Source organism: Chanodichthys erythropterus, chromosome 5 (assembly GCF_024489055.1).
Source record: "Chanodichthys erythropterus isolate Z2021 chromosome 5, ASM2448905v1, whole genome shotgun sequence".
Lineage (NCBI taxonomy): Eukaryota > Metazoa > Chordata > Actinopteri > Cypriniformes > Xenocyprididae > Chanodichthys > Chanodichthys erythropterus.
In genome coordinates this window covers 26,484,008-26,511,531 of record NC_090225.1, presented here as the reverse complement: position 1 = coordinate 26,511,531, position 27,524 = coordinate 26,484,008, and the positions used below count along the sequence as shown (strand labels likewise).

The window sequence follows — 27,524 nt, the reverse complement described above, 5'->3', positions numbered from 1 at the left end:
TAAAGACATCCTCAAGCGTTTTTTTTTTTTTTTTTTTTTTTTTAAGATTTAAGGAGTGAAAGAGAGATAACAAACAAACAAAAGTTGTATGCTTTTAGAGGGTGTGTATGTATATGGAGAGAGGGTGTGTTTGCTTAATGTGTGCTTGAGGGAGAGTGAATGCATGTGTGTGCGAGCATGCGTGCACTTTTTTTTTTTTGCGTGCCGTAACCTGATCACCAGCTATGCCCTGGGAGCCCGAATGAGTCAAAGAATGGCAGGAACCAGAAAGATTCCAAGCTTGATAACCTAAAAAATGTCCAAAAAATTCCTCAGAGCTGTCCCTGCTCTTTGTGAATATATGTGCAAGTGCGTGTGTGTGTTTTGTGGTCTCAATAGAGGACTGCAGAGCCGAGCTGTAATGGTATCGCCCACGTCCAGCCGCCCCTGCTCTGTTGCTGTCAGGAAGCAGACGTTCAGCCCAGCTCTGTTTCCGTCACTTCCAGCCCTGAGCCTTATCTCCCTAGTTCACCCCAAGCTGATAGAACTACAATTCCCCCACATTCCCTCTGCTCCACTTCCTGTGGCCTCAGCATGTCTGACAGGGGTGAAACTGAGGCCTTCGTTAGAATGCAGTAAGTATAGGTATAATGAATATGCCACTTTTAAATGAAGGGCGGCCTATTAAAGAAATGCCCCCTGATGTTACAGTTCATCCTTGAATTACTATTTTTTCCTTTATTCTTAAGCATTTTTCACAGTCAAGGTTTGTCTATCAGCATGGCTGTCTCCATTGAGCGCCATTCAAAACGGGCTTTGGATACAGTACCTGTGAAAAGTTTGGAAACATTACAATTTTTGTAATACACTTATGCTCACCAAGGCTACATTTTGTTTAATCAAAAATACAGTAAAACAGTAATATTGTGAAATATTATTATAATTTAAAATAATTGTTTTCTATTTTAATACATTTAAAAATGTAATTTATTCTTGTGAAGACAAAGCTGAATTTTCAGCATCATTACTTCAGTCTTAAGTGTCACATGATCCTCCTATGTTGATTTGCATTTATTATTATTAGATTTTGCAACAGATTTGGCTGCTTAACATTTTTGTGAAATCAATGATACCATTCGAATATTTGTGATGAGATTAAAAAAAGAGAGAAATTAATACTTTTATTCATCAAGGATGCATTAAATTGATCAAAAGAGACAAAGTTACAAAATATTTCTATTAAGTAAATGCTTTAATAAATGTAATAAATAAATGTAATAAATGCTGTTCATTGAACTTTCTTTTCATCAAATAATCTTGAAAAAACTATCACCATTTCCACAAAAATGTTAAGTGTTTTCAACACTGATAAAAATGAAAATAAGAAATGTTTCTTTAGCAGCAAATCAGCATATTCAAATTATTTTTAAAGGATCATGTGACACTGACTGTGACAAAGACTGATTTAGTAATGATGCTGAAAATTCAGCTTTGCATCACAGGAATGTTCTTTTAAAAATGGTTCTTTTAATTTGTAATAATATTTCGCAATATTACTGCTTTTACTGCATTTTTGATCAAATAAATGCAGCCTTGGTGTGCATAAGAAAGAGACTTCTTTCAAAAACGTAAAAAAATTGTAATGTTTCCACATAAATAACACATAAATCAGTAAGTCACCAGCAAAATGCTTGCCAAATGACAGCCAAAAAAAAAAAAAAAAGCTAAGTCTAACTTAAGTCACCTTAAAATAAAGTGTTACCAAAATAAATCATCGTATACGAGTGCCTATGAGCAAAGGTGTCAGGAAGCAGGTTGTCTGCTTGTGACAAGCCATCCAAGCAGATGGAATTGAGATGAATGAAAGTGCTAGCTGTTAACTTTCTCCAGTTATTATACACTCTTTAGGTGAAACGGGGGTCTTTGTTAAACTGCAGCATGTGTAGACATAATGGATCTGAATGAAGAGCAGCTTATCATTTATGTTACATTTCATCCTTTAGATGACTTATTATTTTCCCTCCGTCTTTTCAGTAATAACAGTGCCCGCCTTTTCTTTATAAGCAGGGATCATTGTATGCAATTCTGCCATACAATTCACTCTCCATGTTAACTACATTTAACAAACGCAGGGGAGACCAAGCAGGCTATTATTAGAAGTGAAATACCCTCACATTATCTACTGTACTACAGCCCAATGGATGGCGATACGCTGTAGTTGGGGAAAATCCCTGTGCATTAGAGCACTTATCTCAGCCTGTGTCATTTAGATAGCTGCCATGTGGAAAATTATCTGCCAGAAGCCAATAATGAAGACCGCCGCAGTTAACCACACGGCTCTGGTTCCGTTTCGCTCATTACCAAAATATACCAAAAAAACACAAAGGAACAATATAAAACCGTTTGTCTCCAGGCCTCTGTCTGTTACCGATATTGAAAAGTAGCTCTGCTCAGTTGAGTCAGAGGATGGGTGTCATGTCTTTATTTGGCTGTGTGTGTGTGTGTATTGTTTTAGGTTCACCTAGAGTAGATGATGAGAGGTTTAAAAGCGCTCAGATGAGTTGAATTCCGGGCAGATTGCTGCAGTAGTGCTGTTGTTGCGACCAGCAAAGGCTCTTAGCTTTTGTTGCGAGCCATGTTCCTTTTTTTAAAAAACACTTTCCTCTCAGCCATCCGGTCTGCCTGGATATCGAACAAAGCTGGCCCTGGAGAAGGTGTCAAAAGCTGTCTGAGAGAGAGAGCGAGGGAGAGAGAGAGAGAATAGAGCATGTATACTCTTTGTGAGTGTGTGTGTGTGTGTGTGTGTTGCCTCGGTGGAATCAGAGGACTCTTAAAGTGTTCCCGTTTGAACCTCACCAGCCTGCCTTTTCTGCCCGCCTTATATCTTCAGATTAAAAAAAAATTACAAAGGAGAAAAATCAATAGTTACACAGTAAAAGTGCTCGACATGAAAGGGTAAACTCAGGGCCCTACACTTTCATTTGACCGTTTTCCCCCCTCGACACACAGACCGGTGGAAGAATGAAAAGAGGAGGAGGGAAGGGAAGGGAAAGGGAGAGAGAGAGTGAGAGAGACCTCAGTTTAATGCTGTGTTTGTGCCCCTGGGCCTCGGTACGCTTTCCAACGTGTCGGGGGCTTCAGTGGAAGTGACCCCTACACAGACATGGACGAAAAAGAGCCGTAACATTTGCAATGACATTTTTGCCATCACCTGTGGGTATGTCAGCGGCCTGATCCCAGAGACCTGGGAATATGCATGAGGAGCTCTCAGCTAGGACTCAAGCGGGTGACTCTGTTTAATTAGAGGCATTATAACACTGAATATGAGCCACATTATGCATTACCCTCTCTGTTAGCCCCGCTGCGAGGCGATGACAGAGACGCACGAGGTACGGCTGAAAGACTTGTAATTACACTCTTTTTTCCCTCAAATTATGAATTACAGATCTGTCACTGTCATCATACATGTGTAATAAAAGGGGGGGAAAATAGTGTCATTATTTAAGATGCCTGCAGTTATTTAAAACCGTCATTATTTACTGTCATTATTTAAAATGAATCCTGGGTAATTACAGATTGTAATTATGACTCTCCGCAGATTAGTATTTACAGTGCTATTTTTTCAAGCAAGTTGAGCATAAATACACACATATGCACAGCCATGCAAATCACAAGACACAAGTGATCAATTCTCAAAGAGGCAAACTAAAGATCTGCCACATCGCCGCCATGTCGCATCTCATTAAACCCTCTACTTTCCTTTATATTTATCCTTCCAAGTCAGAAACTGGAGGAGCTAAGGCCATTTTGCTGGAGGAGCAAGTGATTGCAGTCAGCAGACCGCTACTAATGTTTGTATGTATTTTAGGAACAGAAAATGTATGGTGGGGCAAGCGTGCACGGAAAGCTCCCTGCTAATCTGAGTGTCTCTTGTTGGGAATCATACCGCAGGAATTCCTGCATGTTCAGAATATTTTTGAGGTGGGAGGCGCTTGTGACCCATGCAAAGGGAACCCCCGCTGCCTGGTCCATTCTAACCATGTGAATGGCCTGAATACAATGAACCCGGCTTTATCTTTTCTTCCCCGACCCTCCCCTCTTCCCATTCGCCCACTCTCTTTATTTGCGACTGTGTGTGTGTGTGTGTGTGTGTCCGTGTTAGAAACGAAGAGTGTGTGAACGTGTGTGAATGTGTGCATAGTGAAAAGAAGGCGGATGGCAGGCCCTTAAGGCTGAGGTTTTGCAGGACCAGGAAAGCCGTAGTACAGTCATATGAGAGCGTGTTTGAATGCTAAGGGAGAGTGAGAGAGCAGCACAGGTCACCTGACTCCCTCCGCAGGGAGAGGCCAGAGGTGCTCTAGAAATCATCCATGGACCAAATGTGGTGTAAAGCAAAAGCCAATCTGTTTCCACAGCTTGGCCCCATCCATCAGACCATGGCCAATAAAATTTAGTCAAAACACTTCTTAAAATTGGGCAAGAAGCTGTACAGCATGATCTATGACAACCTGACTAAACCAAATGTTGAAAATATTAAAATTAAACCCTGATGAAAAACAGCATATGTTGTGTTTTGGATGCTGTTATCCCCATTGGCCTTGCTAATAGTGAAATGTCCACTAATGGCACCAAACAGAAATGCAAAAATAACATTCCCCTTTCCTTCATTGCTCAGTCCCACCCACAAAGTCACACCATTGGTTGAATGGCATCCCTTAGTCACACCATTGCTTGATCCAATGCTATTATCATGTCAGAAAATTACAGATATTACACACTTCAGCTTTAAACTAGCTTTACCAGCAAGTTCTGCTCGCTGGATCGAGCCACCATCTAGACCTAATCAAACCAACACCTAACCAGCCTAAAGTTAGTGATATACTTTCCGAGTATGCGAGTGCACGAGGGTCTGCTAGGGTCCGCGTGACGTAAAAATCGTAGGGTGACATCCGCGTGCCTCCCATTTTTTGCCACTAGGCTACAAAAGCACCAAGTGCGCATGTGCTGTAAAAACAACATGGACGTCAAATTTGAAGAGAGGCTACCCGCACCTCTACAATCCGTCGTTATAACAATATAAAGATGTGCAATAATAATGATGTGCAATAATCCGTGTTGTTTTACTGTTCGAGCCGATCTACCGTGCATGTGTGGAACACGTCCACTGAGCAGACCCCAGCATACGCTTTCAGTAGTATAAATACAAGTAGTCCGTATCCGTGCTGTCCGAAGCTGTGCGTATACGAGTCTGAACTGGATATAATTGAGGCTTTACTGGTCTCTTCAGTAGAGGTGGTAGATCTCCATCTCAAAAATGTCACGTCAAGTCATCTTTTTTGTAGCATGTAAATGAACGCTTGACATTGTGCTTGATGGATCGGAAGTGCCACTCTGCTAATTTGTAAAGCAGCAGAAAAATGGCTGACACTTTGGAGTTGTGTACGCACAGGGCAAGAGGAACAGGTAGTGCCCTTTTTGAGTAATCGGATCATAACAGATTAGCCTACATCTTTCTGATAATGTCAGAAAGCGCCTTTAGTAAGTTAGAGAGAGTGGTGGAGATAGAGAGACAGAGAGAGATCGAGAGAGCAGGAGACAGGTATTGAGATGGAGTAGATGAGCCAATCGGAAGAGCTGGCTGACAAAGGCATGTTGGGAAGCTAACCTGATTTTAACAGCAGCCAGGCATCTAGAGCGTCACAGGCTGATCTCACGCACGGATGTGTGTGTGCGCGTATGAGGGGGTCATAAAAAATTCTCTCCCTGGTTAGCCGCGGGGCATCCTCCTAAGCCTCTGGCCTGCTCCAGTCACTGGCCTGCTCTCTAATTGCTGCATAGACTCCACCACACATGGCCAGATGAGATGACATTTTCTTCTCTGTCAGTGGCGAACCGGACTGCGCGTCCCCCCTCCCTGCAGTAGTTGCTAAGACGCTGTCATAACCCATTAGCAGTTGGCCAAAGTTCGCCCGTGGCATTTCCTCATGGCATCAGCGAAAAGGCGCATAAATCTGCCAGTGGAGCCTGCTGCTGGACTAATGAGGCTGTGAGCTTGTTTATGGACTAGCATCATTTTTATGATTATTTCCACCTTTTCAGTCTCGCCGCCATCATTCGTCTTTATTTGGCGCGGGTAGAGTGCGGAAGCTCGGCATCGGCCTGACATTTTGACACAAAAGTGCCATATAGACACTGCCATATGCCTATGCCGACACACCAGTGTTAAAATAGATGCAAAATTAGGTGAGCCAGTATTAAATTGCACCGAAGATGGGGGGAAAAAAACAATAAAATTGACAGCTGAAATAGGTGTCCCGAATGCACATCTCTGTTACAGCCCCTCTGTGAACGTTGAGAAAAAGATTCAGGGAAGTGGCACCTTTTTAGCCAATCAGAAATGCTCGCTTCTTGTGAACCATTTTGCATTTTCCATGATTTTGGAGGACAGTGTTTTGGCGAGAGGCTTTGAAATAAGCAAAATGGTTGAAATCACTTATAACACAACAAAAATCACATCATGCCATATTTTTCATAGCATGTAAATGAATGTTTAATGTTGTGTTGACTCTTAGCTTAGCAACGGGCTGACGTTTTGACAGAAACTTACGCTGACACTGCAATGCTAAAAAAAGAGGTGAAATTAGTCCCAGACTCGACCAAGTTAAATCAGTATCAAATTGCGTCAAAAATGGAAATCCCAATAAAATTGACAGCTTTCCTTTCCCTCCCCCTCGTTTGCCTTGAAGGTGTAGGCCTTCAGAGGTCAGTTTTTAAGGAAAATATTGGGGAAGAGAGGTTAAATAGTTCAAAATGGCTAGAAGAGGCGGAAGACCAAAGCTCAGGAGAGCACACACACAACAGAGTTACCTCAGACATCACTCAAACGGCCCCTGCCCTTTTTTACTCTTTCGTCATACCCCCCTTCCCTCTTCCTCCGTCTGACCTGATATCCAGTGTTTGCTTCTGTTTTGCTAACTCGCATGGGACAAGCCCTGGGTTTATTATTTTAGGCTTTGCTGAACACGAACTAGTCTTTACACCGGATTTGGAGCATTTGCTTCTAATGAAAATGGTGTCTTAGATTACAAACCAGCGGTGCCACTGCCTTTCCAGATGGGAGCTGGGGAAGTTCTATTTGCCTAAAAACAGTCGGAAGACAAACTGCTCTCTAAGCCAGGGCTGTTTTTGGCATCAGTTAATGATGTAATCGAAACTCGCCTTTGACGGCTTATAGTGAGTATGTTTTGATTTTTCCCCCTTGTGTCGGTGTGTGTTGGGGGAGGGCGATTCGGCTCTGGTCAGTTTCTCAGTAAGTGACTGGCTGAGGGAAAGTGCCCTTGTGTAAAAGGCAAAGCCATTGTATCTACATAAGTCTTCACTTAAAAAGTCTCAGCCTTTTCTGGGGCTTCTCTCCTAGGCAGAGAGGGTTGGCGGAGTGTTTTATATGGAATGTAGAAAGCCTTCGCTCTCCTAATGGCGTATATAATTCAGGTGCCCGCAAGGCATGCTTTCAGGAATTCTTTTGCCTGAGGTAATGGGGAGCAAAGACTCTTTTAGACCCTTGATTATTCTATTGATGCATGGAGCTGGGAAAAAAATTATCTCCAACCGGATTACTGCAGACATTTCCATTAATTATCAATGATACAGGTGCCTTATGTCGCTGACTGAAAGCTACAGCGAGAGAAAGAGTTAACCCACCATAATCTCTCTGTACGTAGAGCGCTGGGGCTTTTGGAAGTGCTTTATATGTAATCAATAAAGTACTCTCTTCATTCCTGTGCCTCCGCTACTGAAACCCTCGCAACGTGCTGTTGTTTGCCTTGCTCGTGTTTCTTTTATGGTTTATTATTTGAATTGCTGGCTCATAATAACAATTATCAGAAGTCTTCTCAGTGGCGTGTTTGGGCTCTCATTGAGGGGGAATGCGTACGATAATTGGGGATCTGAATAAAATCAGCGTACGCAAGCAAACTGGCAATGTGAAGCTGAAAAGGCGACGTAAGCCATCTCCTCTGCTCTGGTATGTTGAACTGCCCATTATAAAGCCTTATCGAGCACCCACAGGTTGCTGCAAGCACCCATGCAGCATTGTTATTAAAATGCAGCTCTTTGAAAGGCTGGCGTTTTGTGCAGCAGCCATATTCACCCCCCTCCTTCCCCTTTTTCATAGTGTGTAACTCCCCCACCTGAGGTAAAAAGACACCGGGGCGAGCTTCAATCAATATTTCCCTGGGATAATGAAGACTAAATCTCTCTGTCATTCTCAATTCTTTGGTGACTCACTGTGTTGGAAGGCAGGGGGGAAATGCGACCTTACAAGTCCATTGTGCTCTCTCTCTCTCTTTCTGAGCGTTGTGTGGGGGATGAGAAAGGGGGGTTATTTATAAAAGTATTAAAAATGAATGCATTCAGACGTGACGCTTCAAAGAAGCACTATTGTTGCCAGCTTACCCTGTTGCCTAGTTTTGGGAGAAAAAAAATGCACTGCCTTCTTCTGTGTTTCTGTTACTGATCAGGAACTGACCATCCCTTGATTCCCTGTGTGTATGCGGTGTGTGTTTTGACAGGTGACGGGCTGGACAACAGTGTGGCGTCACCCAGCACAGGAGATGACGACGACCCCGACAAGGAGAAGAAGAGGAATAAAAAACGGGGCATCTTCCCTAAAGTGGCGACCAACATTATGAGGGCATGGCTCTTCCAGCACTTGACGGTAAGTTCAATAAAGTGATCTTTTCTCTTTCTGCTTCTCTTTGAGTCTTCTACAGCCAATACTGAATGCTGCACTTCAAAGCCCTTGAAATGGTCAACGCACATGCTTACTCACACACATTCACTTTATCTTGCCCAGCCTTAACAACACATGCTCTAAGTTTTAAGCTAAGAAAAAAAAAAAAAAAAAACAGCCTTAAGCTAAAGATAGCAGAAATAGGTGATACAGAAGTCGTCATTTTCCATTCTTTTCTACTGTTATTCGTGGAGAATTTTAGGCGTTCTCCATACAGTGTGCGTCAGTGTATTATCCACATTAACAATGACTTGAGATGGGGATTATTGTATACAGTTGCCCCAAAATATTTGGGCACTATAGCAACACTTAAAGATGTCTAGATACCATTACATGTTTTATATATATATATATATGGCAGGTTGAATTGTATAAAATAATATATAAATTTTACAATTGTAATCTTTTAAAAAAGGCATCTGAAAAAATAAACTAAGTGCAATGTAGTGTTGTCAAAAATATTGATTTTTCGAAATATCTGAAACGCTTTCAATACTTATTTTCCGCAGAATATGATACCAGTTGCGGTTTTTTTTTGCTCTCTCATCTCTCCGACAGCAACAGTTGACACACAAACCAGCCTCCCCTCACTCGCTCATTTCATTTGTTCTGGATGAATATTGTTGGTGTTACAGGGCTTGAATTTCGGCATTGGATCGCGCATAATTTTACTCATTCCCACAGATTTGAGCGCACATAAAGCCACCTCTAAATTGAGTTCTTTTTCGCTGCTTATTGCACTTAAACAGTCAAATACACACAAAATAATGTCAAAATGCCAGTCTTGGTGAGTATTCACGTAAACACAGTCAGTTATGTTTTAAGTGAACGTATACAGTTGAGAAAGAAAACGCATGTGTAACAGTATAATGGATCCATGCGTCAGTTCTTAAAGTGACAGCAGCCTAATATACCTGTTGCCAAATTATGAGATAATATTAAAAATATCTATATGGCATGGTATTGATGTCAAAAGTGTGGCCAGTGAAAATGCTGAGTGGCTAGTAACTTTGGAAAACCACTAGCCACGGTGGCTGGTGAGCAAAAAAGTTAGTCAAGCCCTGCATATAAAATGAAGACTAAAAGTATTTGTAGTAAAATATCAAAAGTTGTGCAGCAATTAAATACTAAATATTTTTTAGAGCCACTGTACATCTAGGTTACATGATCAAAACTGGGTTAGCTGGTTAGTCGAATGTGTTTTTTTTGGTTGGTGGTTAGTTCTCTTACTGTGGCTGTCCACACCTGCCATGGAGAAGTGATAGAGAAGCGCAGGCCATTGATGTGGTTGTCTCTTCCTCTTGCTTTGATGGATTTCACTTCCACTATTTCATTTACCACAAAGTAATCGGAGTGCTGTCAAGACACCACTTATCTCCATATATCTACCCTTCTCACAGGCTTATACACACCTCTGTCAGCCTCTCTCTCTCACACACACATACACACACATGCACACTCTGCACAACTCATAATAATAATGTCTCTTAATTAAAGACAGTGAAATGTTCACGTAGGTGTATTTTCAATAAACATATTACTTAAGACTTCACTTGTTTGTGTTATGCTTTATAGCTGAAGTAGCTATTATGGCTAGCAGCGTGTATTTTGAGGTGTTGAAAGGAAATGTGTTTTTAACGAAGCTGGAGTCAAAAGGGAGCCCATTTGATCAGTGCCAAAAGTCCCCACACCGCCCCCCCCCACCCGCCCATTCTTACATCTGTGGCACAGAAACTATGCCTGAGCACCCCACAACTTCACCTGCTCCAAACACACCCCCAACTCACACATACACACACTCAAACCCCCATCAACTCCCACCTTTAGCGGCCCCAGGAGAAAGGTGTGTGAAAAGAAAGCCATTTGCCAGTTCACACAGACACACACATACACACAAACAACCAACAGTGTGCAATATCCACAAGAGCACAGACTGATGGAAGTTTAGTTTCCTGTTTGTCTTGGCTGACTGTTATGGTGGACAGTATTGTGTCATTGAGAGCTTGTTCTGTCTGAAGTGTTTGTGTTTGTATTTAACTATACTTCAGGGACAAAACTGTCCCCAGGATGTTTGCTAAATCTGACAAAACCCCTCTTTTAGGACATCTTCTAGGTAAAAATTATTAATAGTAAATGTTTATTATTATTATTATAATAAAAATGCTTGTCTTTTAAATGATACAGTTAGAGTTTAGAATGCCACTCTTACTATTGCTCAACAAACCCCTTATTCTAATTATTAAACTTTGCAGCATAACTTGTCCTGTGTTGTCCATGATCTGTATATCTTAAATGATGTGATTTGTTAAGGAAAGATGTGCTATTACACTGAAGACTTAGAATTTTTCACCCTAGCAATCTCTTAGCAGTGCTCTAGCAACCACTTAGCAAACAATCACATAACATCAAACAAGCAAACACCCCTGACAGACTTGTATTGTGATAGTGGGACACTTTGTATGAAATGTATCAATCTCCAATTAATTGAAAATTATTGCAAACACTCCTTAGAGAGAGAGAGAGCAAAACACAGTGCTTGAGATGGAAAAAAAGGTAAAGAAACAATGACATGGCATCAGAATTCCTGCTAAGGAGGAGAGAGAAAAAAGGATAGATTAGGAGACTCATGGAAAGAGGGATAAAGGAAGTTGACTTTAATACAGAGACAGCGAGTGCTTTGGTCAGATCGAAACATAAATGGAAACACTTTCAGGCTCTGCTGTAAATAGGTTTGTACAGCACTCCTTATTGCAAACTCGAGAAATTAGACTCGTTTCACTCCCTGCTTCGAGCGCTTCACTCTGACAGCTCAGCATTTGTATGGGGAACAAAACAACACGCAGCACGTGAGGCACGGATGACTGACCTTACGGACAATGCAGTCGTCTCGCCTTCCGTTTCCAACTGCCTTTTACTCAAAGGATGTCGGAAAGTCTCAACTGGGGCCACAAAGATGTAAGAGAAAGTGTGAGAGCCCAGGATTGATGTACTATAAGAGGTAGTTGCTGAACCTCTGATGTCCCTTTTCCTCTGAATCAATGTATGAAGGAACAGTCCTCAGGTCTGGCCCTCGGAGATAAAGACGGCGGCAATTAGCAAGCGGCACAAAGAACACACACAGACGATAGCCTTCTGTCTTAGAGAAATATAGATCACATATGTGTTGCACAGTTCAACCACAGAAAAAAAATCGCTTTTTGCTTGTCACATGAATCAACCAGTAAAGCCATTGTGCCGAGACGGAAGTGTGAAGTGGGTGGCGGTGCAAGATTATTCTGATGAGCCATTCGGTGGATGAGGGGGAGAGGAAAACAATAAGCGGAACGGAGAACGATACAGAGGAGACGATGAAGGCTTTCGGGGTAGCTACACCCTAAAGCTGCTCTTTAATCAGTTGTTTTCAGTTCCCAGTTAATAGCCGGCTTGCAGGGCGAGTGGAAGAGGGAGTTTTGCAGGTCTGAGAATAGCATAGAGAAAGAGAGGGAGAAATGCTATAGCTAATTACTCTTCACTCACAAGTGTTTTAGCATGCTGTAAAGCTGGCGTGAACACATTCCAATAAACTTTGTGGTGAAGTAAAAAACAAAAAAACAAAGAGGCCCTAAACTTCTGTTATTTTTCCTGCTTTAACTGTTGTTTGTTTTTTATTTTATCTGAACAAAGATAGTGTGATTGTGCCAGGCATCCTGGAGAGGAATGCTGGGTGCACTGAGCAGCTTTCCTGTTCCCGTGGCCGTGAAATTGGACTCTTTGCCCCCCTCCTTCCCATTCCTTGTTCCCTCCTGATTTTCACCCTCTATCTCACAAACAGTATTTTCTTGTTTAATTTAACAAGAAATGAGTAATAAATGGAAGCCATTGCCCCAAATCCCGCTGTGCTTATGTTTTTGCACTCAGCTCCCCAGTGAAAGGGCAATTTGCAAAATTATGTGATAGAGTAATTAGATGAAAGCCAGGCTTCAGATTGTTGCTATGCAGCCGCAATAAGGAGTGATCCTGGAACAGCTGAATATTAGGCTGGCACTACAGGCTCTAGGCTTCGTCCTGTTTGTACACAGAACCGGAGAGCGGGAGGGAGCCTCCATCACAGCTCGTAAAAAGCAAACCACAGCACAATGTGCAATCGCTCGTTCCCCCCCCATTTTACGTGGTGTTTGTGTTCAAAATGAAACTGGAAGGCATAATCGCTTTTAATGCAATTAGGCTCCAATTTAGCACCCTCTTCACACACATGTAACAATTCTGGTGGAGGCAACATTCTTGTTTTTTTTCTCTTACTCGCTGTGAGCACATTTTGCCAAACCTCAACTGTGCTGCATCTTGAGCAGAACCAGGTGTGAAAAATGCTATAACTCATTTCTGCACTCGATGGACTGAATCGTGCAGAGGGCCCTGAGCTGGTTGGACCAGCAGGAGGGGGAACGGGCTGTGTCCTCTTCAGGGAGTTGGGCTGAATTTGTTGCCCCATAGTTGGAGGTTGGAGTCAGGGGGAGAGAGTTGGTTTGAATTGGCCTGCTGATGATTTCCTGGGCAAAATTACAGATGTTCAGCATATGACCTCCTCAAAAAGTAGTGCATGGAAAGCACAGAGGGGGGTTTCAAGAGGCTGGGCTTCTCGGTTTAACTTAAAAAAAAAAAACACTGGAATGGAGTCATACATTTGGCACAAAGCAGTGAATTTTCCTACATATCCATTTTAATTCAACAAGTCAAGATAAGATTTGCATTTACATGTCTCACATATTAATCAAAATCTAGGAACTTCTGCAGGGCAGAAGAATACGTGTTGTGTAAGTGCTGTGCATTGCGAAATAGAAGCATTAAAAATGTAATTATTATGACCAACACAAACAGAATGAAAAAAGTGCCATCTTATTCATAGTTCCCAGCATTAGATACCATCCTGAAAGTTGTCTGTGAAATGGTTGTGATGGTGCTGTGTGTTGACATGGTTCAAACAGCATGACCCGCCACTCATATCACCATAGCAACTGGGTGCCCTGACAGATCTTATCACAAGGGTTTGGACCAGACGATATGCTGCCTTGACCACTTTTGGTTGTCAAACTAGCCTGTTATCACCTCAATGAAAAGTTTCAAAAGACTTAAACGGAACATTGCAAACACAAAAATACAATTGTGATGATCAAACATACAATTTTGCAATGTGCCTTTACAAAATACTTTACCACTACTTCTTTGATATATGCTATGGTTTTTATATGGTATCCAAAGAATACCATGAAATTACCACCATGGAAGTGTACATGAAGATACAGCAGTATTTTTTTAAATTAAAAAAGCATTTGTATTGTCATCAACATGTCATGAAACATAAACACCCCCAGAATTGTCTGTCTACATAACATCACAGCATCCATTTTGTATCGCCTTAAAACATGGGCACCATTATTGCAAGTGAGGCTGCTCTTTGTCAAGAAAAGGGACATCCTTGTAAACAAACTTTAGGCATGGTAACAGTTAGCCAAGAGCCCACTCTGAATGGCCTTGTCAAAAAAGCTGCCACATCCATTAGAGGTCAGAGGTCAACCAGGCCTTAGATGCCATTAGTCCGTGGTTGTTTATTGCCGTGAGATGTCAGCGCACTGGTCACCCATGGCAACCCCAGCGTGGCACTCTGCATTCGGCCTGGTGGAGAGTCCTACTCTCAAGTTTTCTCTCACCTTTAAGACACAAGGCCAAACCTTAAGAGAGCCATGTGCATACACAAATCAAATGACCGCAGCCAAAAAATTGGAGCTCTGAGTGTATATTGTTTTTACATTCATTCATTCATTTTTAACCAGAGCATGCAGATTAATATTTGCAAATTGAATTTAGCTGCCTAAGGTCGCTGGTTATTTCTTAATTTCATCTAAGTAGCAGTGAGTACTGGAGGCGCCACAAAATTGAAATAGCTTCAAGGAATTCTTCAGACAGTGAGGATCAAGCACTGTGGATCTTTGAAAAAAATGGCTTCTTTCTTGACTCTGTCTGTAGTTTATGTTCTTCTGAACTGTGTATCTTTGCTGTTTTACTATGTTTCATTCAGCCAACTGGGTCTCTACTTCAGCTGTTGTAGCTTTTTTTGGTCTCTGTGGTGTTTTTGTTTGAGAGAAAGGATACATGTTTATTTGTGTGTGTGAGACATTTGGAAGCAATGACTTGATGCTTTTTATAAAAGTTGGTGTCAAAGAAGAGGCAGCTGAGTCAATCTTAGGGCTGTGGCTGCCCATTGAGGCAGGATGCGCCCCCCTGCTCCCACATCTTGTAATGAAAACATCATCAATTACCCCACTGACAGGCCCCTGGGATGTGGGGCAGGCAACTCTTTGGGGCTGGTCTTTGTGGATAGACAGCCCCCTGCACCCCCACCCCTCACCCCTAGAGAGGGAAAGAGAGAGAGGGTGGAAAAAGACTGTATATCCATCATTGGTAAGGCTTCGAGGGTGACAGCGTAAAAGGCATTGGTGTGTCATGGACAGAATGGATCGAATTGGCAGACTCCACATGGTGCAAGGAGAGGTGGATGGACGCTGCTCTGTCACTGCTGACACAGCCTTTCACAGGCCATCTGTGCTCTGATTGATGAGCACCACATCAGTAGACCTTTTTCTACCCAAGCCCACCACAGCGTCCCCAACATCAGCTGTACCTTTGGACTGAGGCTTTGGAACAAAGGCAGAATAGTGCTTAATTGACACCACTCTCTCTTTCTGCGTCCTGACGCAGTTGGTCGGCTCCCTTTCTCTGTAATGTCCCTGAAAGGCAATTAAGTTTTACTTCATGTAACCTCTGAACTGCTGAAGCATAGCTAGTCCAGATGAGAGCTGTCCCTCAGTCGTCCTCGCTGCTCTCAAGAACCTGACAAATTTATAATGCCCACGGGGCCAGCCACGTCATCGGAGAGGATAGTATTCTTGTACACAGTTTTCTACTAGTACACAGGTGGGCCTCACTGAATTCCATCCGTCCAGCTTGTTAACATGCACTCTTAGGCACTTTCATTACGTTGTCAGTTAGAGAAAGTCATATTCTGGCCTGTTATATCATAACGGTATTGTATTTCATTATCAGCTACTTGTGAAGGATTAGCCACTAACGACTGTTGAGTGTGAGATCATGCTAGGCCTGCATGGTCCCCTGTCTGCATACCAGCCATGGCCTTGACGTGACAAACCATGCAGTTTCTAAAATGCTCTGTGAGCATGAACTCCTGAGCTGGTTTCTAGAAGAAGCTTGGAGCTCAGGTGTGGTGCAAGGTTCTCCTATATTCACCACCTCCTAAGCAGTTTGTCTGTCAAAGAAATTCAGTAGCCTATAGTGGAAATACAGTATAAATATCTGATGTCTGGTACATTCCATTTAGATATCCATTAATCACTCAGTGTTGTTGACCATTGTAGTGTTAGTTCAGTTGTCATTGGGATGGACTTATGGGGCATTTAGGCAGGATGTTAATCAGGGATTACGGTAGATGCCTGATCCACAACTGCCAGAGCTGGGAAGGGCAGAGGATACAACCTGAGGTGACATAAGGACAGTCATATTTGGATGTCTGTACAAGTCTACATTCTACAGCATTGACAGTTTGAATCTTTGGGTGTCAGTCCAGCATGCTCTGTTCTGTAATGCATCTTAATCCGAGGAGTACTGTTGGCCAGAGTATAACTATGGTCTTGCCAAGAGGTAAAGGTCCATTGATGTTTTTAGATGGCGCTATGTGTGGAGATTCAGACCAGGCTTTGCTGATTTACCCTAGCTATGCTGTAATCGTCAGTGCTCAGGGATCTTTCCGCCTGCAGTCACCAGCTCAATACCTTTTACTTACAGCCACTGCAGAGCATTCCCCCACAGAGCAGAGCTCCAGCAGTCTGTCCCAGATACTCTTGGCTCACTCTGTTTGTGTGTGCATGTGCGCCAGTGTATGCCTGATGGATTATATGGCAGCAGAGACGCGGTAATCAGTTTGCACGTTTGCTGAACTAATTTATCAATTCGGTTCCTCCTACTTGTAATCTCAGCCATGCGTGCTGCTCTGAGCTCATTGTGCTTTTCATCTGGGGACAAACAGTTCTTCAGGAGAAAATGGCACTACCCTCGGGCCTCTTGATGGGGCTTTTTTTTCTCTTCATGAAGGACTCACAGAGCATCAACAGCATAATTGTCTGGCAATGTGTCTGAAAGAAAGTACACACACATTAAAACACATGCACTCCTTTCTGAATCAGTAACACCTAGACTGACACTGCTTCATTTTGTAAGCAAAGTGGGACAAAACAGGAATAAGGGGGAAAGCATTTTATAGTCTATCATTAACTGTGCTGTCTTGGAGAGTAGATAAATGAAATTAGTTTAAACCATCATGCGTAAGTGCATAAAATGTTTAATGGAGCTAGCATGTCCTGTGCACTGAATCCAAAACCCCTTTAAAGTGCCGTTGTCTTTGTTGTCATTGATTTCCCAAGGTGATGAACAAAGGGTAAATGGTCTCAGACACTTAAAACCTCTTAGATTTGTCTTATTTGCCTTAACTTTATCCAGGTCCTGGCACATACTCAACTATTGAATAGGATTCTCTCCATTTAGCTCTGATAGTGGATCTTGACCTTTTCCTGCCGCACTGAGTGCATGGTGTTTCCTGTCGCAATAAGGGATGCATGGCTGCATGGGAGCTGCATTGAGAGCACCTGCTGATCCATGTCATCCCCATGGAGATTGCCGCGTGCAGCCAGGGAATCACTCCCCTGTGCGGGGCATCTGCAATATGTGTCTTGAACCAGACGTGGCTGTATTTCATCAGATTAGATTCAGACGTTAATAGAAAGTGTGAGATCACTAGGAGAGGAAGAGAGTGTTGGTCTATGGGCCTTTTTATTTTTCTTTCTCTCTGTTATCAGCGGAGTGCTTTAGCTGTGGTGGAAAAGGAAGCAGACAGAGGCAAGGCACTGCTCACTTGTTTGTTACGACAGATTAAGTCATCGATTTGTATAAGCTGTGCACCGATGGAGAAGGATCTGTCTTCCGCTCAGTAAGAAAGAGAGAGAGAATGAAAGAAAGAAGAGGTGGGAGAAGGAGATAAAATGAGATCACAGAAGAAGAGGAAAGGAGAAATGTATCTGTGTTCTTCCTTCCTTCACTCTGCCCACTTTTATCCAGGCAGTGAAATGGCATAAGGGAGCAATTGTAAAATACCTTTACCTTCTTTTAACTCTTTTCCAACCGTGACCAGGTTTCTCCTCCCCCTCAGGCCCTCCATTGAACATTAATTAAAATGGCCAGGGCAAAAGGGTAATTATGATAATAACATAATAATATCGTGCAGGTTATTAGAATTTTTTTGTGGTTCCGAAATTGCTTCCTTTGAGTATCACATTTCAGTGGAATTAGCTAAAGGATAATTTCCTTGAAAGTAAAGGCATTGGAAACGATTCTTTGGTCAAGGTGCAATATAGTAACCTGATTCTCTTAACATTTAATGCACCATGAGTTCCTGCTCCTGCCACTCGGCCCCCACCTTCAACAAACCCAGTTTTGGCTGTTGGGAGGCAGGAGGGTGGAGTAGCTTGTGTACCGAAGCATGCATTAATAGCCCTGCTTTGCATTTCACTCGCAGTCCTCTTGACAATAGCTAAAACAATCATTTGGGTGTTTATCAGCTTTAAACGATCTCAAGCCGCACTGATTTTGTGTGTCAAGCACAGCCGTTGGCTGGCACTCTCCGGAGTGGGTCGGCCGAGGTGGCATGTACCTCTTTGTCCGTGATGCTACCTGACTGACTGTGCTAAAATCCCCATCCCCACAGATATCAAACTCCCCCGCCGAGTGCCAGCAGCCCACCTCCAGCTGCGGTCGGCGTGGCAAGGCACGGCGCAGCTGAATTGCTTTTGAATGTTCCCCCTCAAATAGGCTGTAATTACAAGCTTAAAGAGGTTTAGTGGTCCAGTAAACTACATAATCACCCCTGAATTAGCCCGGGCTCATCAGCCGCAGTCCACCAAGCTCCAGTCAGTGTTTGCAGGCTGGCCCCCTTATTACCGTGTGACTGTGAACAGCAGGTGTGGAACAACATGCATCCCCCTTAAACACAGACTCCCCACCCTTCCACTGGTATCTGTAATGAGACTGAATAAAAGGCTGCCTACCCTACTGCGAATGACTTTTATATCAGTGCCTGAACCTGGCTTACCTCATTGCAGGCGCTTGAAGCTATAGGCCACCTCATGAAAAATATAGCTCTGCTCTCCTCTATGTAAAGCTATTCAAATACCAGCCACCGTCTTCAAATGAAGTGGCTTACAAATCCGGGTGTCCAGATATGTGTTATTTTCTCTTTTGCCTGTTGCACTTTGCATTTTTGGATGCAAAGCCTTTAGCTCAAATTTGATAATGTTGATTTAGAGCATTGTGGGCTTGGAAGTTTACACAGATATGGATAGATCTGATTTGTATTCCAGCCCACACCCAACTTTTAATTTTAGACTTACATTCTGTCCTCAGCTGCCTTCAAAACAAGAGTGCCTATTCCCTACCCAAAAGCACTTGTGTTACACCCTATTCCCTAAACCAACAACAAAAAAAAAAAAAATGTTTTTGAGAGGATGACTAATTAAAATGCTGGAAACCAAATTAAACATATCCTCTTTTATCAAAAGTAGAGATTAAATGGTGAAAAAAAAAAAATCCAAGGGTGAAATTTCCCCAGCTTTAGCTTGTTGTAGTACAAGGATTTCTAAAAACACTGTGTGTGAATAATTCATGTGCCGGCTTTGTGTTGACTTAGCTCGCTACAAACTTAGTGGCGCTCCCAATGAAGCATTCCCACTTTCTGTGAGCCAGCCAGTCACCAACTCCGCCAGGGCATCTTAAACCCTGGCCTCCAGTTGTTTTCCAAATCTAAGATCTTTCTCTCTCTTTTGTTGTTGTCTCATTGGTGAATCAATCTTAGGAAGAAATTGGGTTACAGAAGCTTTGCTGTTTTGTCTTTTCTGTGCTCTCTCTCTCTCTCTCTCTCTCTCTTCAGTTTTCCATATGAAGCATGTTTTGTTTTTCCTTAATGAAGGACAAAACTTCATGTTTATGCCACGTACACAAAAAGGAATTTGAAATGTCTCAACTTTTCCTAAGCCGAGAAAAACCTCTGAGGTCAAGACTTATTCTGTTTTCTTGAGAAATAACACCTTTCAATGATAGTAAATAACTTTGCATCAAAGCTGTGATGCCTTGATCTTACTGACGAAGACAACAAGTGCATAATTGTCTGGAGAGACGATAATGCTCTTAGCCAAATATCAAGGGTAATCCTTCCTCCCCCGGCCTAAGGTTTGGGTTGGATATTGTAGGTGGCCCTATCTGCAAAAGGCCTGAAGCTGTGGCTCTGGTGCAGTTAATGCTAGCAGAGCTGGAGTAGGTGGAGCACTAAACTTCAGACATAATCCTGTTTTCTCAAGGGCCAAGCCATGGAAGAGGGGTGGACGCAGCCCACAAGTACAGTGGCTGGTTCTGAAATGGGATGTTGAAATGATACTCAGTAGACACCTAGGCCAGAATGGCCCCTGGATCAAGCCTCAGGCATTCCTCAGGGGCAGCTTGGCTTCCATGGGGATTAGCCACAAGGAATATGGAAGTGAGGCTGCAGTAGGAGACCTATCTGAAATGAACCATCACATACCTTGAAAGGACCCACTGACCTTAGTCGCCCCTGCAACGTACTTAGTATTAGACATCACATTTCTCTAGGAGATGGGCACTTAGTGGAAGTATTGTCGGATGGAGCCACTAGGATTAATTCTGTGACAGCGTCCTGCGACTCAAGAGCCATGTTTCATTTTTGTGCCATGCCTCCCCACTAATTTTCTGTGTGAAGAATAAGCACCATGTTCAGCACACACTTATTTTTTAAGTTAATCTTGTATGGAAAGCTTCTTTAATCCAAATCACACAGGATAGAGAGAAATGTTCCCTTAAATAGAACATAACGATAATAACGGTAATGTGGGTAATGAAGGCAGCAGAGTGGGGGAGAGGGGGATTGTGGCTGATTGTAATTAACTGGTTAAATGGAACACAAAAAGATGTGTCCACAGCAATTGGGGGGAGGATGTGTTCAGTATGTGGCCTTAGCCAACCCTGGGAGTCGATGGGTAAAGAAATACTGCTGGGATTTTGACTTTTTTGCGGGGGAAGCAAAATGATGAAGAAAACGCAGAGATGAAAGGAACTTCCAAAATAGTTCTCCCCTCACAGTGAACCAGAGGATCCTGTCTAAGGACCTGATAAGGAGCGCAGCTGGAGCTCATCCAGACCTCCTCCTCCCTGTTCTACATAGACACAACTCTCCCCACAAAGACATAAAGACCAAGAGTACACACCTCTCATGTTTCTGCTCTCATAGTCTGGGTTGTACCTCTCAGCTTTCAGGGTACAGTGCAGTAAATACTGGAATTCTACCCTCTCCCACGGAAAGGTCTCCTGACACAACTTGACTCCTCATATCTTGGCTGTATTCAAAACAGCATTCTCATCCATCGCTCTGAATTGTGGGTAAGGAGAGCAAGTCAAGAGAGGGTTAGGGGGGAAGTCTGAGTTCTGTTTTGAGCAGCAATCTTCAGCTCAACCAGTGAAAGCACGAGAGAATGGGAGAGCCCTGTTCACCTCTCTTATCTTGCTGATAGGACACGGACTCTACGCTCTTCCCCGCCATTCCCTGTCTGAGGGGGCCACGGAGGTAGACCGGGAGGGACAATTGTTGATGCACTGGTAGACACACACACACACACACACACACACACACACACACACACACAAAGATAAGATACATGATGGAGAACTGAGCACGGGGAAGATCGTTGAGCATCATTGGCTTGGTATCCACCAGTGCAGAAGAGACTGGAAATTCTGATGAAAGGAGTAGTATATTTGGACAAGACGTATCATTAAGATAGGCGAAGGGAAACAGGGAGGATTCGTTGAGACTTTCCATCTGTTCTTTAGGCAGTGTTATTGCTTTCTCACTAAAGCATCACGAGACCCTGAGAAAACAATTCTCACCCAGTACTGCTGCCAAGAGGATTAAAATACTCAGTCGCTCTCTGACTATAATAAAATCTGTTGGTTTCTCTCAGTTAAACCAGAATCTAAATCACACTGTTTTGACGCATAGAGATAATTTGGTGTTTGGAGACCCAGACAAAGGGAAAAAATGGTTTCTGAACATTTCCACTTCGTGAGTTCATGAATGCTTTAATATTATGAAATACATCAGCAAGTATGAAAAAGATGTATGAGAAGATTGTTGCAAGAGACAGAATGGAAGAACATTTAGGGATGCTATGAGGGAGGGGGTTGCACAAATCTGAAATCTGCAGACAGAAGTGTGCACAGTTATTTGTTTGAGAACAGACATCAGAAAAAAAAAATGTTGCAACAAATCAATTTGTACAAAAAAGAACCAATCAACAATAACAATAACTGGAAATTTTCCAGATATAACAAGTACAGTAATAAGTATAAATGGGGCCTCAGTCACTGCTGCCCCATTCTACTCAAATACTGGTGTGGCTACGTCGAGGTCATTATGACAACAAAGGTGAGGCATGTATGATGCTGTAGGCGGAAGAGCTTGACCCAGTTGGCATTTGTACAGGAATCCTGTTTGGGTACTGCTGAATGCTCACAGTCGAAGCCACCTGTCAATCACAGAATAGGTCTTTGTATGGGGTTTCTAGGATTTAATGAGAAGTTAGGACAGGATTAGGTTACATTTAAGTTGAGCTGAAATTCGACTGCTCGTTTTCTCCACCCCATTGTGCATTGTTGTAACATTTTATAAAGTTGTCTAACAAGTTGCCTTAGTTGACAGTCCTCCTCCCATTACTTTTCTTAAAAGTGAAGCCAGTACACCACATTCTTCATTTTATACTTCATCAATGTTCTTATGATATTTAGTATTTTTCAGTGTGAATCATTCCCCTAGTTACCCCTACCTTTACAAGTTTGGGCCACATAATTTATGTTTGACTCATAAAACGTAGCTATGGAAGAGATTTCAAAATAGCAGTTGCAAAAGAGTCTTATGTGTAAATGGTCTGGCAAGATGATAATTTCTTCTTTCCAAATTGTGTTGTCTGAGTGAAATGGAATTTAAAATGTTTTAGTGTAGGAGAGATGGTGAGAAGAACACAAGGATGTGTGAATCTCATCCGGTCCCAGTGCTCTTATTCCTGGAATTGCAGCGGCCCAGAACTGGAGTCATTCTTTGTGGGGCCGGCAGCAGAACAGGCAGCGTTAGTGCTGTCATATAGCCTTCGGGAAGGCCTCCCCCCCAAAAAAGTCACGAGGCCTCTGATGTTCTTCAATATAGGGCTGACTAGCCATTGTGCCACACTTAATGCCATACTTTTTCTACACAGTCCATTTGTAAAGTTAAGCATGACTTCTTTTCCCTCTCAGATGATTTGGTGGACTACATAAAAACAAAGGGATGAAATTAATCTACTGTTGGAGTTGATTTTTATGATTATAGTTGCCATTAAATTTTTTGATGCTCACAGGCCTGCTATCAATGATCAGATGACAGTGAGAGAGACTGGAATGTTGTTTTCTCACATTTCCAGTCCTGGCCCTGGTTTCACACAAACTTTACCATTTTGGTTTACAACGATGGACAGTGAAAATGATAAGGAAAAATTAAGAATCTTAAAATCTAGTCAGAAATGTCTGGAGGCGACACTACAATTATGACTTTCTGCATGAAATAATCCACAGTTTGTTCCAATTACCTACAATTGGATCACATGAAAATGACAGAGAGCGACAAGGAAAACAGCCTGCTTTCTCTGGCAGTACCAGTAAATAAACATGCATTCAGCAACATGAAAGACATTCCAATTTATTATTGCTCAAAAAAAGAGCAGACAACCCGTGGCGCCAACCATTTTTACATTTCTGTTTGTTCATTTGGAAGCCTTGTTCTTATTATACTTCTCAAAGGGTGAATCAGAATCACAATTGATGATGTCTTCCTTTGCGACGCTAAATGTTAGATCGCATAAGTAAAAAAGTAAAAGCAAGTTATATTCACATAAGCACCCTTCCCTTTTGCCCCATACATGGCTCAACCAGTCACTGTGCTGCAGTGTCAATGATGTTGACTCATTATGGTTGGAAGTCATGTTTAACAGCAATCCATTGTCATATTAGTTGATTTGCAACCCAAAGCCAAGTTAAAGGCTCTGTCTCTGTTAATCTCTAGCAGGTTGTGCCAGGTTTGGTAATGGGCCTCTAAGGTCTGAATCTGTTAGCATAGTGAGACAAAGAGTACACTGAGCCATCCACAAAGACTGGAGGTGTCCAGGTTTCTGTATTGTGTTGACAAAGCATAAAAACAAAATAGTATTCCACAGATATGGAAAAGCAGTTATTGCTGTGATTTGAGGCCATGCACAGGGTTCTCTCATACTCTTTTTCTCTATCTCTCTCTAGGTATAAATATGGTGTAAACATCTTTGCACACCGTACCTCCCATTTTACATGCTCAGCAGGGGCCTCAACACAGGCTCTGTCTTGTCTTTTTCGTGAACAGCACATTGTTTAGACTCAAAGCTAGCTAGCTCAATACTTCACACTAACGCTAATATAAATCAAGCAAATCTCAGCTCACCTTTATTTAAACAGCTGGATCAGCTCAAATCAAGTTCATAACTTTAAGAACTCAGAAGCTGATTTTCAGTACTTTGAATACCAAAGTCCATGTTGTCAACATTTAGATGTTAACTGGCTAATCATCAAGAATGAGGGTAATCTTAGAGCTTTTAAAAAAGGGAAGAGGCCTGTAAATATATGTGGTCTGTATTCCACGCAAGGCTTCAGATATCCATTCTCCATCATGCATTCATGGCAGCAAGATGACTAGAATAAATTTCAGTAAGGTTGCACGGCATAGCACTCTAATTACTGTTTCTGTTCCCACACTTCACTTAACTTTATAATTGGCTTGCCTTTTTCGCTGCCATTAATTACACGATTTCATATTCCATTAATGACTCTAAGAAAGAGACACACCTCACTTTTTCACACTAATTAACAGCTGCTTTGCCACTTTTCACACAAACGTGTGAGCATCGTCTCCCTTCTGTACCTCAGACCTTTGTCTCACTAACAAATGTGCTCATTAATTGATTTATTTACAATGTTTCTCATATCATTTCCTGTGTTTTTCCCTCTCTTTTATCAGCACCCCTACCCTTCAGAAGAACAGAAAAAGCAACTGGCACAAGACACCGGACTCACTATACTACAAGTGAACAACTGGTAAGTCAATTGTACTTTTGTGTTTACATGCAATCAATAGCTTCGCCCCTGGCAAGCGGCTCCTAATGATTTGAATTAATACACTCCCCTCCCCTCCCCCGCTTTTACTCGCCCCTCCCATCAGTCTTCCACTTATCGCCTCATCTCCCTGCAAATCAATTCACCCAAAGGGATATTGCCGCCAGGATTTTTCCAACATTGTTCTTTTTGTTCGCTCATTCATATACGAATCCCTGTGAGAGCATCCACTCTTGTGCCTCTCTGAACCCCTTCTCGAAACCCGTCTGCCCCATACTCACTGTGACACGGGTCTCGTTGACTCTGCCTTGTATTTTCGCAGTTCCCACGTCAAAAGTTCTGTAAAGTTTGACAGAACCTTTGCACTGCTGCATTTGTTATCAGAGATGGCTATCAGCACATATTTACTGTTATTAGCCATGTCTAATGAAGGCCTGAGATAGGGAGTGGAGAGGTGAAACTGAGCACAGGAGGGAATGTCTGATTCGAGAACACAAAGAACAACCTTTGCCACATATTTCTTCTCAACAACCTCGCCAGGCCCTCACATGAAATTCTGTTCGTAATCGCTCTCAGCTCTTGTTCTCTCAGTGTCAGAGATTGATATTGTTAAGGATCTGATTACATGCCCTAATCCATTTTGCTGAATAAAACGGCCTTGATGTAGGCACTCTAAACATGGGATGGGTTATTTTACTTTTTTAAAATGCATTCTGAAACAAATTACTTATCACAAAATAATTACCTCACAAAGGTAATCAGTATCTTAATCATCCAAATATCATTTCCATCAAACTACTTTTAGTCACAAAAGAAAAGCAATAGAAACTAAATCACTATATAAATTATTGTTATAATTATAATTCAATTTCTTAAAGGGTTAGCTCACCTAAAAATGAAAACTATCCCATAATTTACTCACCCTCAAGCCATCCTTGGTGTATATGACTATCTTCTTTCAGACGAACACAATTGCAGATATATTTAAAAATATCTGTTTCTCCAAGCTTTATAATGGTTGTGAATGGGGGGCCGCGTTTTGAAGCCAAACATAATGCATCCATCCATAATAAAAGTAATCCACATGGCTCCAGGGGGTTAATAAAGGCCTTTTGAAGTAGTGTTGGGTTCTTGTAAGAAAAATATCCATATTTAAGACTTTATTAACCATAATAACTAGCTTACGGCCGACGGCCGTACGCATCAATTTGTAGCGTAAGAGTAACCTTTGACCCGACACGATGCAATGACGAACACCTAAGTTCAGAGGACAGAGCAAAACAAAACACCAGTCATGAATTAGAAGTCTAAAATGAGAAATTTTTAAAGAGAAATGTTAGAGAATTTTGATATAAGAGGACCTTAAGTTTGTTACCTAGTCCTATTTGTTTGAACTGCGAAAGGCCTCTAAGGTTACGATACTCCCCCCATTCACAACTATTACAAAGCTTGGAAGAGTAAGGATATTTTTAAATACATCTCTGATTGTGTTGGTCTGAAAGAAGACAGTCATATACACCTAGGATGGCTTGAGGGTGAATAAATCATGGGATATTTTTCATTTTTGGGTGACCTATCCTGCCCGCCATACAACATGTAAATATTTGTATGCACATTAAAAGATTCAACAACTGCAACATAAGCTGAACAAATTTCTCAGATATTTGCCAAACTAAAATAATTGGGGGTGTGAATTCAATATCAAAAGTAATGGTCAGTATCTAGTATGTCCACCAGCTACTTTAATTACTTCAACCAAGGCTTTTGCAATTTCTATATTGCGTCTTGTGGGTACATATGGTTTGGCATTGTAAGGACAATCAGCTGTCCTTCCTGTCTCCCTGAGGCACTGTCTTAGGCTTCTTACATTACAGAAATTGTGGTTTATTGCTCTGGCCACATCTGTAGTTCTTATGCCTCCTGCAGCTGGACTATAGCATGTTCATACAAGTGATCAGGGACCCTGGCCATCTTTCTTCTGGCTAGTCGCAGAAAGGTCTCTTTGGTATCTTATTGTAATTGTGACCTTAATTGTTTACTGCCTGTAAACCTTTAGTGTCTTAAGGACTGTTCCACAGGAACATGTGCAGTAATTGTATAGAACAATTGTATAGAACAATTCTTTTTTTTTTTTTTTTATATATATAGAACATGAAAACAAAGTATCCACACATTTAAATAATTTTTCAAGCAATTGTCATGATTGCAAAATTGAGTTGGCAACTATAAAAATGGTTTGAACATGTTTCATTTGAGCATCATGTCATTTACATGTGATAGTTGCATTTATTGGAGAAACTGGCAGTTATTGACTTGTGCTAAGTGCTATGGAATGCAAATTTGAAAGTTGTTTGTACTATAGTAATTGTTGGTGCACTGTAATTTTTTATTTAAAATCTGCTAGCATTTGTTTTTATAAAATTTA

The 27,524-nt window shown here is 42.0% G+C and overlaps 1 protein-coding gene across 2 annotated transcripts in view; it reads left to right on the top strand.

Moving 5' to 3' along the window:
• meis1b (Meis homeobox 1 b) overlaps positions 1-27,524 on the top strand; it is a 66,284-nt gene that overhangs the window by 20,935 nt on the left and 17,825 nt on the right. For both annotated transcript variants that reach the window (XM_067386738.1, XM_067386739.1), the window contains exons 8-9: positions 8,550-8,695; positions 25,005-25,081. In XM_067386738.1, the coding sequence (XP_067242839.1) occupies positions 8,550-8,695; positions 25,005-25,081 (223 nt within the window). The remainder of the gene's footprint in view (positions 1-8,549; positions 8,696-25,004; positions 25,082-27,524) is intronic.